This window comes from Brassica oleracea, chromosome C8 (assembly GCF_000695525.1).
Source record: "Brassica oleracea var. oleracea cultivar TO1000 chromosome C8, BOL, whole genome shotgun sequence".
NCBI lineage: Eukaryota > Viridiplantae > Streptophyta > Magnoliopsida > Brassicales > Brassicaceae > Brassica > Brassica oleracea.
In genome coordinates, this window is record NC_027755.1 from 30,575,543 (window position 1) to 30,591,693 (window position 16,151).

Here is a 16,151-nt window from a genome sequence, read left to right on the forward strand (position 1 = left end):
GCCCGACATCCATATTATCCAATACAGCAGAAAGAAGTCATGGTCCACAGACTCGCTCGATAACAGCAACCAGTTAGGGAAGACATGCGTCTGTGCTCCAACAAAGCACGGAGGTTCATTCCGTTGCAGGCTCCACCGTTCATCAGCCACCAGTCAAAGTGCAGCTACTACACAACTTCATCTCCCAAAGCCCTTGCGTTCCTCTTAGTCATCTCGATGATTAAATAATATGTCACACAGTCTTTGCTATGCACTAATGCGAATTACTGTATTCACATTTGTTCATGTGTGTCTAAATATCAAATATGCTCAAAGAAAATAAAAGTATCAAAATTTGTTTAATTCATATTCTTAGTAACAAAAAGCTAGAGAAGTGAATGTGAAGGTTCTCTCTGTTGACTTAAAGGTAAATTCCATCCATACATATATATATATATGATCAAGCTTTTAATCAAACCATAGTTTCTTCACATGCCTCTTCTTAATCTTTAAGAACCGCCGAAAACCTGAATCAGGAAAAACAAAACCATAATTACAAAATAAGTACATCATTATCCTTTCAAGACAATAAGAAAGTACTGACCGATGCTAGGACATCTGTTGAGAGTCCAGGTTTGCTCTGAGACACCTCATTTTTGATTGCTGTCTTCTGTCTAAACTGACGAACCACCCTAGGCGGGAAGACTTGTGCTGGTTCAGCGTTGCTGCCTGATTCTTCTTGAATCTTTCGCTTCTGCTCAAACATAAAAAAAAAGAGACCGGTGAGACATCCAGAGGGAGGAAGAAAAATCAAATACAGTTCCTTCAAAGAGTGTGATTACCTTCTTCATTCGTTCATCGATCTCGGTCATGGCACGAGACTTCTCTACTTTAGAGAGATAAAAGTCCTTCTCTCTCTTAGCAGCAGACATAACCATATTCAGTTTCTGTTCCCTTATTGCACTTTTGTATGCTGCCACAAAAACAACCCTTTGTAGATTAGAGATCAATATCAAAGTAAATGGACAAGGACGTCAAGTGTTAAGCAAAGAAACTGAGCAGTTAACAGTACCAATTTCATCGGTGAGATCGTCCCATTTGAATTTGGTCAAGTACTTGATGTTCCAGATATCATAGTATATAGCTGACTTCTTCTTTCCCCCTGAGAAAAGAAAACATTAATAATCATATAAGCTGTGCCTAGATTTAAGAGTCTATTGACTATGAATACACTGAAATGAATCATTAAGAATATATACCTATTTGTTCTCCATTAAGCATATCTGCGACTCTCTTAGCAATGCTTTTCTTAGCAAACTCAACCCACCTAAAAAAGTTAATAAACATCTCGTAAACAATAGTATAAAATAAGCAATCCATATTAGAACATTGAACCATTATTAACCCTTCAGAAAACAGTTGGCCACGAAATCCACCAGCCTTCTTACGGTGAACTTGTGCTTCAGGATCTGAATATAAAATCCATGAATGCATCAGCAACTGATATGACCCAAGATGTGTGTTTTTCTCTTTATACATTAAAAAAACATACCTTCAGGTGCAAGATAAATCCTATCAATTTCACCAAACTGAGAGAGGATCTGGCGAAGTCTAACGTGATCCATGTGCGGCGGGATGCGGCTCAAGTAGCAGACTCCTCGATTGACAGCCTTAGTAGCTTCCTTGAGCAGCTTCTCTTTCAGCTTCTTTTTCTTTCTATCGGCCTTTTGACTCTTCTTCATTGTTTCCTTACTCTCCTCCTTGGTGGATACTTCATTCGCAAGCTCGTGAGATTCCTCGCTCTGCATCTTCCCTCAGCAGCTGCAGAAACAAGGGCAACAAAACCTATTATCGAAAGAAGCAAAACTTTAATCTGTGAAGTGAAACACAAGGCCTACAACCACATAATTTCATAAATGTGTGGACTTTCAGTGTGAAGCTTGAATATGAAAGGGGCACTAAACCCTAGACAAACGAAAACAGCAAACTTTTATTGCTAATAGCCTTTTCACATGAAAACGAATGTCTTTACGATTCAATTACAAAACCTACAGAGCAAATTCCATTACAAGCACAGACCCAATGAGGTTAGGTTTGGTTTGGTTTAAACCAAATCAGAGATCTTAATAGACTCGAGGTAGAAGGAAACTGGAGAGTAATCTTAAATTAAAAAATCTGTCTTTTTTCTCTGTTTCTGAAATAAATCGATAAACTTACCGTAAGAATAAGAAGAAGGAGCTTGTGACCGTTGGTTTGGAAGGTGGAGAAGACGAAGACGAAGACGAAGACGACGCTCTGTAACTTAGGGTTTTGGTTTTGCCAAAGAGAGGCGTCCTTTATTTCCAGATAAACCCGGTTCTTGTCAATCGTAACTGATATCGTTCCGGTTATCGGTTATTATTATTAAGTGTTATGTATCCGGTTATCTATATTCGGTTAGAAGGCGCAAACCGGTATATTATATCACTCACATTGCGCTAGAGCTGTATCATGTAGATCTTCACTTGGTTCTGGAGAACATTGTGATGAAGGAAGTACACACATAGCAATTAGAAACTAAGATGACACAAGGATGTATTCTCTATGCCTTGTTCTCTACGTAACCTAATTGATAACAAAACCCCATACATTAAGTTCTGTGTAGATCTCCATAGACCTGATACGAGATCAGTCCTTCTTTGAAGGTTTCTTCAAATTAGAGCTGTTGTTGGACCCTGTGTCTTCATCCAGTTGGCTTAGATCAATAGAGCCAGTGAAAACCCCATCAACTTCGTCTGGGATGTTGTTATCAGAGTTAAACATCTCACGAAACTCATCACATGAAAACGGGTAACGCTGTGGAGGATGCGTCTGTTGAACCGCAGGATTACAAGGCTGATCAACCTCTTGTGATGCTTCACCTCCTTCTTTCTTCTTCTTCCTCTTCTCGTTTTCTTCTTCCTCTGCTTTTTTCTTAATTCCCCTTGGTGTCATGTAGATCTTGCACAGAGCATAATCCACCTAGTACACACACAACACACAAGAATACGAATCCATGACTCCCACAATCTTAATAACTTGAAAGCACCCTAGTAAACGTACGAACCTTGTTACAAATGAAGATTCTTAACGTTTAATTTATAAGCAAGTAATTAAGATTTAGTTTTTCTTCTTAAAAAAAAATTCAGGAAAATATTAGTAAAACAATAAACAAGCTTATGACAAACCTTGTTAGGCTAATCGAGAATAGTGTTGTCACCAGTAGTCATTGCAAGAACAAAGACCACCTGCAAAGTGATGAAACCGAACTCTATCCCTTACAACAATTTCCCTATTGTATGCTTTCGACACACATTTTGTAAACGAATGACAATCTCTGCAAACTCTAAGATTCTTTGTGATCCTCAAAGCTGTTCCTGCAGGAGTTCTCATCAATCCATAAGCAATGGCCAACTTTTCACTGTGAAACGCAGATCCTAAACACCGATCCGAGAAACCTGAACCGGTTACGTTTGACTCCTCTGGCTTGTAACCAGCTAACATGGCGCGACGGACTACTTCCTGCAGTTCTGAGTAAATAAGTGCGGACTCCGGATGCATTTTGTCATCAACCACAAATTTGTGAACTTGATCACCAATCTCAATCCAACTCCAACCTGGAACTGTCCGTAACTCATGGCTTCTCATTAGCTTCCTCATGCTAGCGAAGCCTTGAGCATCATTAGCTGCAGAATATATCGAAGTCATAAGCACATAGTCCCCTGCATTGAAAGCCTTGAGCTGCACCAACTTCTTCATAGCTACTTCTCCGAGTTCCAAGTTCCTGTGGATTTTGCAAGAGCCCAGCAGGGTTCTCCACAACACAGGATCTTCATGGCAGGAGGACACGTGTATCATCTCCAGTGCCTTATCGAAATCCCCCGCTCGTCCATAGAGATCAACCATGCATCCATAGTGTTTAACATTGGGGTTCAGACAAAACTCAGAACTCATCATTTTGAAATGCTCAGCTCCTTCTTTGACCAAACCCTGATGACTACAACCTAACAACAATCCGAGGAACGTAATGGCATTGGGTCTAACCCCAAAAGTCACCATCTCTCTAAAGAACGAGATGGCATCTATGCCTTTCCCATGAACTCCATAACCCATAATCATCGAATTCCACGTTGTAACATCTCTCTTACGCATCCCATTGAAGACGCTAACAGCGTTCTCAAGGCTACCGCATTTAGCATACATATCGATAAGAGCGTTTCCCACATAGACACTTCCCTCACAGCGAACATCACAGGCCTTCCTGTGTAGCATAACTCCCATATTCAAAGCGCTGACGTGAGCACACGATGATAGCAGAGCAACTAGCGTGTAAGCGTCAATGCCCACGCCTTCTTTCTCCATCCTCTTGTGCATACTCAACGCTTTATGGTGTAAACCAGCATGAGAAAGGCAAGAGATCATCGCGTTCCAAGAGATCAAGTCTCTCGCAGGCATTTCGTCGAACACTTTGCAGGCAATGTCAATGTTTCCGACCGCAGAGTAACAACGAACAAGACCGGTGGAGACGATGTTGTCGGTGTGGAAACCAGACCGGATTACCGAACCGTGAATCTCCCGACATTTCGGAACCGACCGGAGCTTCTCGCAGGCCTTTAGGGCGAAACTGAAAGTGTAGACGTCGGGGCGTGAAGAGGAGGAGAGGAGCATTTGATTGTAGAAGAGAAGGGAAGAGAGAGGAGTTGACGATACGGAGAAGCTGCGGAGGAGGTAGTTCCAAGCCGTCGTTGGTGGATCGGAATCGAAGTGTTGGAAGAGGAGCAGAGCGTGAGATAAAGAGCCGGTGACAGAGACGGCGCAGAAGCGGAGGAGGTTGTCGAAGATTGGAGGATGGTGTTCGAGACCGTTGGTGATGACGTGTGAATGGATCTTACGGAGTTTGGTCATGCTGTTGCAGCCTTGTAGCATTCTCACTATCACTCGAGCTTTCTCGCACATCGTCTCTCTCTCCTCTCTCTTCTTTTGCCAATGATTGTCACTCCCAGTCCCTCGCAAAACCACTTTGATTTGAATTAAAACCCTTATATATTTTCTGAAAATTTGGAAAATCTACTTACTTGATAAATGATTAGTGTACAAAAAAGAGTTTAAATTAAAGTTCTGTTGTATGACTAAGCAAAATGTCCAGATCCCGTCCTGAACAAAAACTCATTAAATAACTAAATGGATCCAAAATCTCAACATACAAATCCTGTATAAATCGAAATATTTTGATATTCAAAATTCTCGAATCACATTATATCTTTCAATTTACCAATTATTTTAGATTTAATATTTATAAAATATTCAAAATTTACTAAAAGTATTCGCAAGTAATTTTAAAATAGTAGAAAATGCTCAAAACACTAGAAATATTGGAATTACATATACTAGGTCCGTGTCCGCGCGTTATATAATTTTCGTTTTAAATTTAATATAAATATATGATATCATTTTCTCTTAAGGAATCTATAAAGTTTGAGGGGAGAAGGTAGAGATCTAGTTCATTTTAATAGATAGAATAATTGGTTATGAAGTTTTGTTGTAAAGAAATTATGTTGTCCGAATACCAAAAATTTAGGAAGTAGACTTGTATAAAACATACAATATGTTTTTATAGTACATGATGGTTACACGAATGTAATTTATTGTTTTTATTTTGAGTATTTTTGAGAGTTTTAGTTGGATCCCAAGTAGAGCGATAGATTTCATGTATGGAAGAAGTTTAGTTTGTTTCTCCATATCAAGCCTTTTATGATGTTGATGTCAAAGTAGAAGAGCAAGTTCCTAGTGTTGTTGCGAGGAAAAGTTTAAAAAGAAATTTAACTAAATAGTTGACTATATGATTTTTAAAAGAGATTACTTGTTTGAATACTATAAGGAACCAGTCTTAGGTAATATAAATTGTTTGTTTGTCATAGTAGAGTATTGGTACATGAAATATTTTATTTTAAAACTTTGAGTGCTACTGAGAGCTTTATTGTCGTTTGATATAAAGTTGAACGATGACTCTATGTATTGATAATTTAGTTTGTTCCTACTTATGAAGCCTTATATATAATATCATCAGTGGTGCTGTCAATGTAAAAACACGTTCATGGTGTCAAGCGGACAATAGTTTGCCTGTAATAGTGTAGCAAATTTTAGAAATAAGTTTGACATAGTTATTTTGTTTATTTTTTTTTTATCTGATTGTGGCATGCTTAAGAATTAAGAAATTAGTTCGTTTTATATAACATAGATTTGTTATAGACCATGAATAAGTTCAACTCAAACCTGTTTTTATTACGTTCTTATAGTTTTATTTTATTTTGTCAATCTAGTTATAGGTTGTACTGAATAGTATACTGTTTTTTTACTTATTTTGCCTATGGCTTTAGACCCACTTATTGATTTTGCAAGTGACAATTTGTAAACTAAACCACATGCACTAATATTCAGATGTGTTGAACTTGTCCTCAATACCAAGCTCAATAGTGATGGAAGTGATCTGCTTCACTACATCCAAAGCGCTGAAGAGGTCGGTCACCTGCTTGTGTATACGGAACTTAACTCTGTCCTTTGTGTTGGTTCCTACGATACATAAAACAAAGAACTTGTAGGCTCCGGCAACATATGATAGACATGTCAATCAAATGACACACTCAGATCAAAGTCTGTTCTGAATCACATAGCGATTAAGACTCCAAAATATATAATCACTAATGTACAATGGCTGTCATAAGGTGCTCACATATAGAACACCAAGTTTAAAATAAACAAACCATTTAATTTTTTTGTCTTCGTATCTATGTTTGAGAGTAGATACCTAACAATGATGAAGATCATTCATGATGTAATTCCCAGAAAAAAATCCTTGAGCAACTGGTTTGTATTGTTCCAGAAATCATACAACAAATCCTTGATACTCCTCACACGAAACCCATGAATTTTGATTGAGAACCTATCATAGACCATATCTAGTTGATGAAATAGTTAGATTAATCCTACTGCAATGATTGTAAATCATACTGAAATATATATATATTCCAATGTATACACTGTGAAACACTAAGCTGGATTCCTTAGATTCTGACTCCAAGTGCCAACAACAAAGGGGAGCCAGAAGATAGATAGTCATATATTACAGTGAAATTTGTAATCGTACTTTTCTTTGTTTTCTTGCTGGTTCGCAGCTTCACCAACTCTTTATTTGGCCTCCTCTTCGGCTCTTCCACACATGTGTGATCACAACCATTCAATCACAATACAAAACGGAAAATCCACATGGAACCAAAATAACCCATACAAACCAGCTATAGAATAAGAGAGACATTTGCGACAAAAAGAGGAAAAAGAGTAACACAAACAATGTAGTTTCAAGACTTTTGCCTACTAAAAGCTGACTAAAAAATGCAACGTTACCTTTTTCTAGAGAGAGAAGTTAGCCCCCCTCCCCCCTTTCTTTTTGTTTTATAGCTGCTTTGTTAATGCATCCCAATTCAACTTTGGAATCATCAAAACATGTACTTTGTTTAAGAATAAAGTCTCTATAATGAACCAGTAGATATGCAGTATAGAAAATGGGTTATACTTCACGAAGATCACTCATAGCAGTATCTAAAGGTGCAACCCTTAGCTCAAGTATCAAAATATGTCAGAGATCTTTACACCCTAAGAGTATCATATTTCAAAAGAACAACATCAACTAAACGAAGGAAAGAAAAAAAAAAACAAAAAAGGTTTAATAAGGGAAAAATAATAGATTACCTTGATAGCATAAGATTGCCCATCAACAGAGGTTTGATATAAAATCTGTTGTAAATGTCAAAACAAAAAAAAAAGTTATTGGATGCTTTTGAAGGATACATTTAAAAGGATCTTGCTAGGTATTGTAAATGTGAGTAACACACTTACTACTTGGCTAGCTACAGATCAAATATTCACTGGTCAACAACATACTCATTGATCATCTTATTACCATTTTCATCCTGAAAATCAGACAAAAATAAATAAATTTGACATTAGACACACCATGGGATATTTTGACTAAGCAATAGTTATAAATGCGTACACTTGCTAGGCCTAGGATATAAGGGATAGAGAGAAAGAGAAGCAAAAGAAGTGGCTTTAGCTCTCCACAAATAAGTTGGTTAGTTACTTCCACTGGAACTTGTCTGCAAATCGTTTAAAGCATGCTAATCCTCTTAACAGCTGAAGTGAACACGAATTGTTTGTGATCAGCTGTTTGAAAGAAAAGTAAGAAAAACTACTTTAGAAGCACAATACGAAACCGCATTTGAAGAGAGAATTTTCTTAAAAAATGCTTGCCAAAGAGATCACCTCTGAGTCCATAGTTGTCTTCAAAATTCTCAAGTGAATGGAAGCTGAACCTGTCTAAGTCAATCTCCACTCGGTTATCTTGAAGCTCCGGAAGGATAGAGTTGTACGTGAGACAAATGTTTAAAGCAATAAAATAAATCAACACATCAGTTCATGTCTAACCTGTTCGTCAATAAGAAGGAGCATTAAACCAATTAAAAATGCTCCCTTGCCGTGCACCTCGTTTCCCATAAATGAGTTAGCCTCCGATTGTCCCAATCTGGGACCGACCTCGTTGAAGAACATAACATAGCTGTCAGTGCCTTGCCGGTTGATCTGGACGTTTGATTTGCAGTCGCGAAGGATGCGACGGTCTTCTTGTTGGTGTTGCGGTCACTGGAGATTGAAGAGTTTCCTTTGGGTTCAGATCCGAAAGTACCCAGAAAACTAACCACACAAACTACAATAGAAGAAGAAAACACTCGGACTGGACTGACGGTGCGGAGTCGTCACGCGCAGGAGCAACGCCGGCAGTTGTAAATGACTAACTCCAAAAACTCTAAATCCAAATAAAATCAAACCAAATTTTAAGGGTATTTCCGTCAATGCCCTTATGTGTGATACGGATCAGAAACCCTTCTTCATCTAACTGACGCCGTCGCTGTCTCTCTGCTCTATCCGGACGTTGTTTATGTTTCTCTCCGGCAAAGCCATCAGACAGTAACTCAAAGACACTTCGAAGATCATGGCCTCAAGGTTCTATATCTCTCTCTTTATCTCTGAATCCAATAGAAAACGTTCATTGCAATGTTCTCTAAATCTATCACTCTCTCACTCTCAATTGTCACCAGGAGGTTAATTGCATTCAAGAAATGGATGAAAGCAAACGGAGTCGATTGCAGCGACGCTCTCGACCTCGTCGAAGACCAAAACGACGCCGTATCCGTCAAAGCATCGCGCGACTTGAAGGAAGGAGACGTCGTTGCCAACATCTCCAAAACTGCTTGTCTCACCGTTAAAACCAGCGGGGCCCGTGAGATGATCGAATCCGCTGAGCTAGATGGACCTTTAGCTCTCTCAGTGGCTATCATGTACGAGAGAGGCTTAGGCCAAGAGTCTCCATGGGCTGGTTACCTTCAGATCCTTCCTTTTCAAGAAGATTTGCCTCTTGTCTGGCCCCTTGATGAGTTGGACTCTCTCTTGTCTGGAACTGAGATTCACAAGGTTCACTAAATAGATTGACTTTATGTATTGGAATCTTGTTTTTTTTTTTTAATTCATTACTCATCAGTTTGAGTTTTGTTGTAGGCAGGATGTGAAGAAAGACCACGGTCTTGTTTATGAGGATTGGGAAGAAAACATTGTGCCACTTACCCCTTTACTGCCTGAGAATGTTGATCCTGGTTCGTTTGGAATCAAAGAGTATCTTGCGGCCAAGAGCCTAATTGCGTCACGGTCTTTCGAGATCGATGACTACCATGGATGGGGGATGGTCCCTCTTGCAGATCTGTAAGTCTACCTCGTGTTTGGCTTGATCATTATTTGTCTTCCTGTCTTTATAAGCCAATACGTATCAGCTATTCTTACACTTGTATTGTTTTAAGCTCGTATGTCTGTTGAAGGTTGTATTTGGGTTTAGACTTGTTTTGTAACTAGAATAAATCTTTGATTATATTTTCTTGGTGCCGCATTTGCTTTACTTATGTTGTCCCAAGACATTTCATTTGAGTAGACTTTAAAGGTCTTATTAGGTTCAGTCAGTCAGATTAGAACGAGTCATTTTGAACTCCTGTCAGTGATTGCATATGTTCTGTGTATTAGCCAGTTAATTCACTTGAGTTTTCCGACCAAAACCTGATGTTTTACACTCTCTTGAATCTTACCTGTTTACTACTCCATATCGCAGCTTCAATCATAAAACCGGGGAGGAAGATGTTCATTTCACCGCTGAGTTACCTCACAGTGAATCTGATTCAGAAGCTGATGAAACTGACAACAGTGATGCTGCTAGTGCAGCCACTGATGAAGAAGACGAGACGTCCAGTAAAAACTCTACCTCCCCTGAGCAATCTCTGGAGGATGAAAACACTGACGAAGAAGCCAAAGAAGAAGAAGACTCTTCCATGTTGCAAGACGATGTATCCAGTTTAGAAATGATCATGGTGAAGAACGTCCCAGCAGGAGCCGAGGTATGTATGGTTTTATTCATCTTTCAAACTCTTGATCTCATTCACATTGATGCTATTATAATTTTTCTTTGTTAGGTATACAACACATACGGTTTGATAGGTAACGCTGCGTTACTCCACAGATACGGATTCACAGAACTCGACAATCTCTACAACATTGTAAACATAGATCTCGACCTAGTAACCGAGTGGAGCACATCCTCATTCACAACCCGGTACACTCGAGCCAGACTCGCCTTGTTTAAAAAGCTAGGCTACAACTCAGAGTACTTCGAGGTCTCTTCAACCGGAGAACCCGAAACCGAGCTCCTGATGCTACTCAACATCCTCCTCTTACCAGAAGACACATACAACAAACTCGACCTAGCGTTAACAGGAGATTGCGTCTCTAAGGAAGGAAGAGAGATAACAATCGGGAAACACAAGGTTAAGTTCGGAGAGAGTTGCAGCAGTGACGTGCTTCTCACGGATGGTGTGTGTGAGGCTCTTCTTGCTATTGTGGATAAGAGAGAGGGTTTGTATGGGACGTCGAGCTCTTTGGAGGATGATGTTGTTAAGGTGGAGAGCTGTGTTCTTCCGAGAGATAGGAGGTTGTATCATTCGCTTGTGTTGCGTGTGAGTGAGAGGAGGATTCTTGAGAAGCTTAGGAGCTATGTTCGTGAGAGACTCGGTGAGGGGGTCTCCGGCGGGAAACGCCGGAAGAAGATGAACTCTAAATCTTAGCACGTGCGTTATTTACTTTCTTGAAAAATTTCAGTTTAGTCCCCCAAGTTTTGATTTTATTTCAATTTGTTCCCGTAACATCGAATTTTATCTGCAAGAGCTTCTTTTTGTCCTATTTATAGAAGAAACCTTTAGTATAAAAAAAAGCAAGTAAAGGAATGTTTTTTCTCGTGAGTAAATTGAGTAACCTTCCGGCGGAAGCAAGGAGAGCGTGACAAAAAGCCGGCGACTGTCAGAGTGGCATAATTGTAAATACAGTGAAGTCTAGGGGTGATTAGATAAAAGGACACGTGGCACATGAGAGAAAAAAGGATTTTATTACAGAACTTATTATTACAGAGGCTAAGGTGTTTTTTTTTCTCTTTCTTTCTTTATAACTTTTTGTTTGGTAACACAGCCAATGCTGTCAAAGTGTCAATAGAGTGTAACAGAGAGATTCTTCCAGGTTAGCTCTCTCTCTCTCTTTCGTCTTCTTCTCTACAAAAACCAATCTCACCACAGCTTCATCTTCTCTCTAGGGTTTCTCGTCTTTCCTCCTTCGGATCTATCTGAGGTATGTAACTTATTGAGTTGGTTCTCGTAACCAAAGTTAACTGTGTCGCGAATCTCTTTTTATTTATTTTTTGGTCGCCGGATTTCAGTTTTTGCTGTCGTGTTGTTGGATCATTTGGATCTGATTTGCTCAAAGCGTCGTCGTATAGAATGTGCATTAAGATTTTCCTTGGGATACATTTTGTAAGTTTGCTCTGTTATTTTCTGGATTCGATTTGTGGTTTTCGTGTCTCGTTTTTTTTTCCTGTGATCTGGTTTTTGATTAATTTTTATTCTGCTTGATTATCCATCTGAAAGATGTGTTGGTTTCTATAGATCGTTTGCATTGTACTTTTTCTTCGTGGTTTAACACATTCAGTGTCTATCCGTTGCGGCGGGATCGTGATATGACTCATTTTAGAAATATTTTTTAGCTAGCTCGAAAGTGTTTTTGATTGAGCTACATTTTGTATAAAGACAGATCACAGTTTAGGTTCGAAGATTGTAGTGATGTTTTCATGAGTTAGAATGTTGTAACCTTAAAAGGTCTAGTTTGTTGAGGTAAACATTGATTATTTCCTGTTTTGGTGAACCATGTCTTGTTTTTCTTTTTTAATTTTCTGAAAAGTGATCTATAAATTACATTTGGATCTTGTAGTATGCTCTGAGCTGAGATAAGCTTTGGAAAGTTAGGCATATAGCCAAAAAAAAAAAAAAAAAACTCTTTGGTTTACCAACTTAAGCAACTAGTTAGCACGAGTTTGGTCACCAGCTCTCCTACTGTATTTATTTTGCAGGCTATTAACTAGTACCCTGACTCAGTAAGCTTTCAAACACGGCATAAAGAGATTGTGAGAATGTCTGGTCGAAACACTCATTGGTGCCACAGATGTCAACGTGGCGTCTACCTTCGCGGTCCAGATTCTCTCTGCACCTATTGCGGAGGAGGCTTTGTCGAAGAAATCGATGTATCTCCCTTTAGAGCTCACAGGGATCTCGAACGTGGTCCAACGTACGATCTCATGGAAGCTTTCTCAGCTTTCATGAGAAGCCGCTTAGCCGAAAGAAGCCACGACAGAGAACTCACGGGAAGAATCACCGCCTCTTCTGGTGGTGGTGGTGGTGGTTCCGAGAGCTTCTCAAGCATAGCTCCTTTCTTGATCTTCGGCGGCCAAGCTAACAACACTTCGGTCGAAGCCTTGCTAAACACCTCGCCTGGTGGTATCGGTATCACTCGTGGCGGCAACGTTAATGCTGGCGACTACTTTTACGGACCAGGTCTTGAAGAATTGATCGAGCAGCTCTCGTCTGGGACGACTCACCATCGAGGTCCTCCGCCTGCAGCTAAATCATCTATTGATGCGTTACCAACGGTTAAGATCACGCAGAAGCATCTCAAGTCGTCGGACTCTCATTGTCCGGTTTGTAAAGAGGAGTTTGAGTTGAAGTCGGAAGTGAAACAGATGCCGTGTAAACATATGTATCATTCTGAGTGCATTGTTCCGTGGCTGGTTCAGCATAACACGTGTCCGGTGTGTCGTAAAGAGTTGCCGTCGAGAGGGTCGTCTTCAAGCACAGAGAGGGATCAGAATAGAGGGAGCAACAGAAGGAGGAACCTTTTCTCTAGTCTGTGGCCGTTCAGGTCGTCTAGCTCAAGCTCGACGCAGAACCGCAGAGATACAAGCAACACAGCCACTGCAGAAGAAGGAGGGCAGTATAGTCATCATCACCAGCTACAACATCAGCAACAACATGAACAACAGTCACATATGGGTTATAGTGGATGGCCTTTTGACTATTAAAGGGTAAAATCTAGAAACTTAACTCCTTGTTAAGCCCTTTTTTATTTCACTTTGGTCTTTGTCTTATTCTGTCTTTCTTTCACTTTACTTTGTTCATTTGTTTACTTGTAGATCTTATGTTCCTGTGGCTTATGGTTTATCAACTTTGTGTGTTTAATTTAATGGATTATAAATATCACACATGTTAGCATGTTACTGAGTTGGTATTTTAAAATTAGTTTATGATTCTCTGAGTGAATGATGTGTTCGGATAGTGCCAATCAACCATATATACCTGTTTCTTTTTTTTTTTTAATTATCATTATATTATTCTTCTAGCAAACTTATTTATAGCTAACATTTCGTAAGCAAAAGCTGATGTAGGAGAACCTGGGAAGACTAATTGACCATTTTCGAATCTCATTTTTGTTAAAAACAAAAAAAATTTGGGTTCAATCAACTAATAAGTTAGTATTAGAATTTGTCTCAGTTTAGAAGAAAGTGATAGTTATTGGTTAGACCATGATTAGTCCAGGTTCTTAGAGCACTTTTATCCTGGATTCTTAGCCCAACCCTTACATTAAATCTAATTAAAAAAAATGAAGGAAAAGACAGAAGCCCAAGACTCGCCCCTTGCGCAAGGCCTGGAAGGCCCGCCCCTTAGTGACAGGTGTCACGAAACGAGAGGATGGAGGAATCGGTTACGCGCCTCTCGCGATCAACTCTCTCTCTCTATCTCTCTCTCTCTCTCTCTCTCTCTCGAAAGCTCTGTTCGACGAAAGGCGATTCGACGTCTCCTTCGGTGACTCTTCTCGGCGGCGTCTCCTTCGGTGTCTCTCATCGGCAGCGTCGTCTCCGGTGACTCTTCTCGGCGACCTCTTTCTCTGTGGTCCTCCTCGACGCGTCGGAGCTCTCTCTAGGTGTCTCTCTTGAAATCGAAAGGTAAGCAGTTGTTGTGTTCTTGAATATGCATGTCTTTGATTATGCCTGATCTGTTGTTTTTATATGTAGTTTGTTGGTTATCTCTCTCCGTGGGACTTCTCCTCCAAGCTTTCCCTCGGTGGTTCAAATCGAAGCTTTCACCTCAGATCGAAAGGTAAACCGGTTCTTCTGTTGTTTCATTATGCATGTGATTGATGATTGTAGTTTGTTGGTTCTGTTTGTTTCACCTAGAGTTAAAAATTTGATGTCTTTGATCTCTGGATATGTTCAGCTTGTTCTTCGGTTTTAATTTTAGTTTCAATTACGGATGGATCAAAGTTTCAATCCTTGCTCTGTTTGTGTTCTTTGATTTTTTTTCCATTTTGATTATGTGTTTCTGTTGGTGTGAAACCTTTTTATGTTTGTCTCTCAGTTGACAGACAGAAGGATCAAAGTTCATAGAGCAAAGGTTCAAACAATTGAGGAGTTCACGGCATAAAAAGGTTAGCGTTAATCTTCTTCAAACTAGAATTGGTTTAGGTTGTGGTTAGAATTGAATCGACTGTCATTAATGATTTGGTTGTGTGATAAATTGAAGTGATTGGTAGCTAGAATTGATTAAGGCTTAATGTGATGAAACTGTGTAATATAAATGTCAACACGTTTTTGTTTGTTGGGTCTCATGAATGCATCTTCTCTTCCTTCTCTGCCATCTATAAACACTCTTTCTTCTTTCTCTTTCTTAACATCTCCTTCATCTTTCTCTCAACTTCTTCTTCGTATGGATTCTCAACAAAGCCAGTCCTCTAGCTTTTTACATTTACTAAACTCTCAAGTGCTTCACAATGACAACCCCACTCAGTTTCTGAGTTTTTCACCAACTCCAGCCCTTGGAGGATCCGCTTCACGTACACAAACTGGTGAGGATCGTAAGCAAAGGTGCAAGTGGTCAACAGCTGAAGACTTGGTCCTCATCAGTGCGTGGTTAAACACCTCTAAGGATCCCGTAGTTGGGAATGAGCAAAGGGCAGGAACCTTTTGGAAGAGGATTGGGGCGTATTATAATGCAAGTCCCAAGGTGGTTGGTTTGCCTAAGCGAGAGCAAACCCACTGTAAGCAGAGGTGGGGGAAGATAAATGAAGGTGTCTGCAAGTTTGTGGGGTCATACGATGCTGCTACAAAACAGAGGACCAGTGGACAGAGTGAAGATGATGTTTTGAAGGCTGCACACGAAATATTCCTCAACGATCACAAGGCCACGTTCTCATTGGAGCATGCGTGGAGGGAGCTTAGGAATGATCAGAAATGGTGTGGGACTTATGGAAGTAGTCAACAAAGCTCTGGTTCAAAGAGAAAGAGGGTGGGGGAAGACCAATCTTTTCAGTCATCAGCAACTATTCCCAGTGTCAATGGAGAGGATGAAGCAACGGCGAGGCCTATTGGTGTGAAGGCAGCCAAGGCGAAGGCTAAAAGGTCAGTGGGAGAAGAAGGCAAGAATCTGCAAGATTTTCAGCAAATGTGGGAGTTAAAGGCGAAGGACATAGCTGCAAAGGAGAAGCATGACAACAAGAAACTGCTTGACAAACTCCTTGGAAAAATAGAGCCGCTTACTGATTTAGAAGTGGCGCTTAAGGAGAAACTCATTAAAGATATCTTATCAATGTAATCTTTTAGAAGTGGCTTGCTTGTTTGTTTGTAGTTTGCTTGTTTG

General features: G+C 39.8%; 5 protein-coding genes and 1 long non-coding RNA gene across 15 annotated transcripts; 3 read left to right on the forward strand and 3 right to left on the reverse strand.

Moving 5' to 3' along the window:
• Positions 1-312: 312 nt before the first annotated feature.
• Positions 313-2,286, reverse strand: LOC106309493 (pre-rRNA-processing protein ESF2). Of its 3 annotated transcripts, XM_013746530.1 has the most exons (8): positions 2,197-2,286; positions 1,532-1,800; positions 1,385-1,448; positions 1,239-1,306; positions 1,052-1,141; positions 822-952; positions 584-733; positions 313-506 (listed from the first exon to the last, which is right to left on the reverse strand). In XM_013746530.1, exons 2-8 carry the CDS (start codon positions 1,785-1,787, stop codon positions 489-491), a joined length of 777 nt encoding a protein of 258 aa, XP_013601984.1. In that variant the 5' UTR covers positions 1,788-1,800; positions 2,197-2,286; the 3' UTR covers positions 313-488. The 3 variants fall into 3 exon arrangements, with proteins under 3 accessions (XP_013601984.1, XP_013601982.1, XP_013601983.1); XM_013746528.1 differs by having other exon boundaries at positions 1,239-1,448; XM_013746529.1 differs by having other exon boundaries at positions 1,239-1,448; positions 1,532-1,824.
• Positions 2,287-2,885: 599 nt separating this feature from the next.
• Positions 2,886-4,994, reverse strand: LOC106309483 (pentatricopeptide repeat-containing protein At3g56550). The gene is made up of 2 exons (XM_013746514.1): positions 3,186-4,994; positions 2,886-2,979 (listed from the first exon to the last, which is right to left on the reverse strand). The coding sequence occupies exon 1, from the start codon at positions 4,951-4,953 to the stop codon at positions 3,214-3,216; it is 1,740 nt and encodes a 579-aa protein (XP_013601968.1). The 5' UTR covers positions 4,954-4,994; the 3' UTR covers positions 2,886-2,979; positions 3,186-3,213.
• A 2,046-nt stretch (positions 4,995-7,040) lies between these two features.
• LOC106309496 lies at positions 7,041-8,826 on the reverse strand. Of its 5 annotated transcripts, none has more exons than XR_001263588.1 (6): positions 8,479-8,826; positions 8,317-8,394; positions 8,135-8,217; positions 7,891-7,964; positions 7,744-7,788; positions 7,041-7,479 (listed from the first exon to the last, which is right to left on the reverse strand). It is a non-coding gene; the product is annotated as an uncharacterized LOC106309496 (long non-coding RNA). The 5 variants fall into 5 exon arrangements; XR_001263587.1 differs by lacking the exon at positions 8,479-8,826 and having other exon boundaries at positions 7,041-7,204; positions 7,399-7,479; positions 8,317-8,465; XR_001263590.1 differs by lacking the exon at positions 8,479-8,826 and having other exon boundaries at positions 7,041-7,204; positions 8,317-8,465.
• Positions 8,827-8,831: 5 nt separating this feature from the next.
• LOC106309485 (ribosomal lysine N-methyltransferase 3) lies at positions 8,832-11,376 on the forward strand. Its single transcript, XM_013746517.1, has 5 exons — positions 8,832-9,051; positions 9,147-9,519; positions 9,608-9,804; positions 10,202-10,484; positions 10,560-11,376. Exons 1-5 carry the CDS (start codon positions 9,041-9,043, stop codon positions 11,205-11,207), a joined length of 1,512 nt encoding a protein of 503 aa, XP_013601971.1. The 5' UTR covers positions 8,832-9,040; the 3' UTR covers positions 11,208-11,376.
• A 220-nt stretch (positions 11,377-11,596) lies between these two features.
• Positions 11,597-13,735, forward strand: LOC106309492 (E3 ubiquitin-protein ligase RING1-like). Of its 4 annotated transcripts, none has more exons than XM_013746524.1 (3): positions 11,597-11,652; positions 11,726-11,760; positions 12,536-13,735. In XM_013746524.1, the coding sequence occupies exon 3, from the start codon at positions 12,596-12,598 to the stop codon at positions 13,538-13,540; it is 945 nt and encodes a 314-aa protein (XP_013601978.1). In that variant the 5' UTR covers positions 11,597-11,652; positions 11,726-11,760; positions 12,536-12,595; the 3' UTR covers positions 13,541-13,735. The 4 variants fall into 4 exon arrangements, with proteins under 4 accessions (XP_013601978.1, XP_013601977.1, XP_013601980.1 ...); XM_013746526.1 differs by lacking the exon at positions 11,597-11,652 and adding an exon at positions 11,849-11,942 and having other exon boundaries at positions 11,659-11,760; XM_013746523.1 differs by having other exon boundaries at positions 11,618-11,760.
• Positions 13,736-14,526: 791 nt separating this feature from the next.
• On the forward strand, positions 14,527-16,108 carry LOC106309491 (glutathione S-transferase T3-like). Its single transcript, XM_013746522.1, has 2 exons — positions 14,527-14,615; positions 14,874-16,108. The coding sequence occupies exon 2, from the start codon at positions 15,093-15,095 to the stop codon at positions 16,104-16,106; it is 1,014 nt and encodes a 337-aa protein (XP_013601976.1). The 5' UTR covers positions 14,527-14,615; positions 14,874-15,092; the 3' UTR covers positions 16,107-16,108.
• Positions 16,109-16,151: the final 43 nt, after the last annotated feature.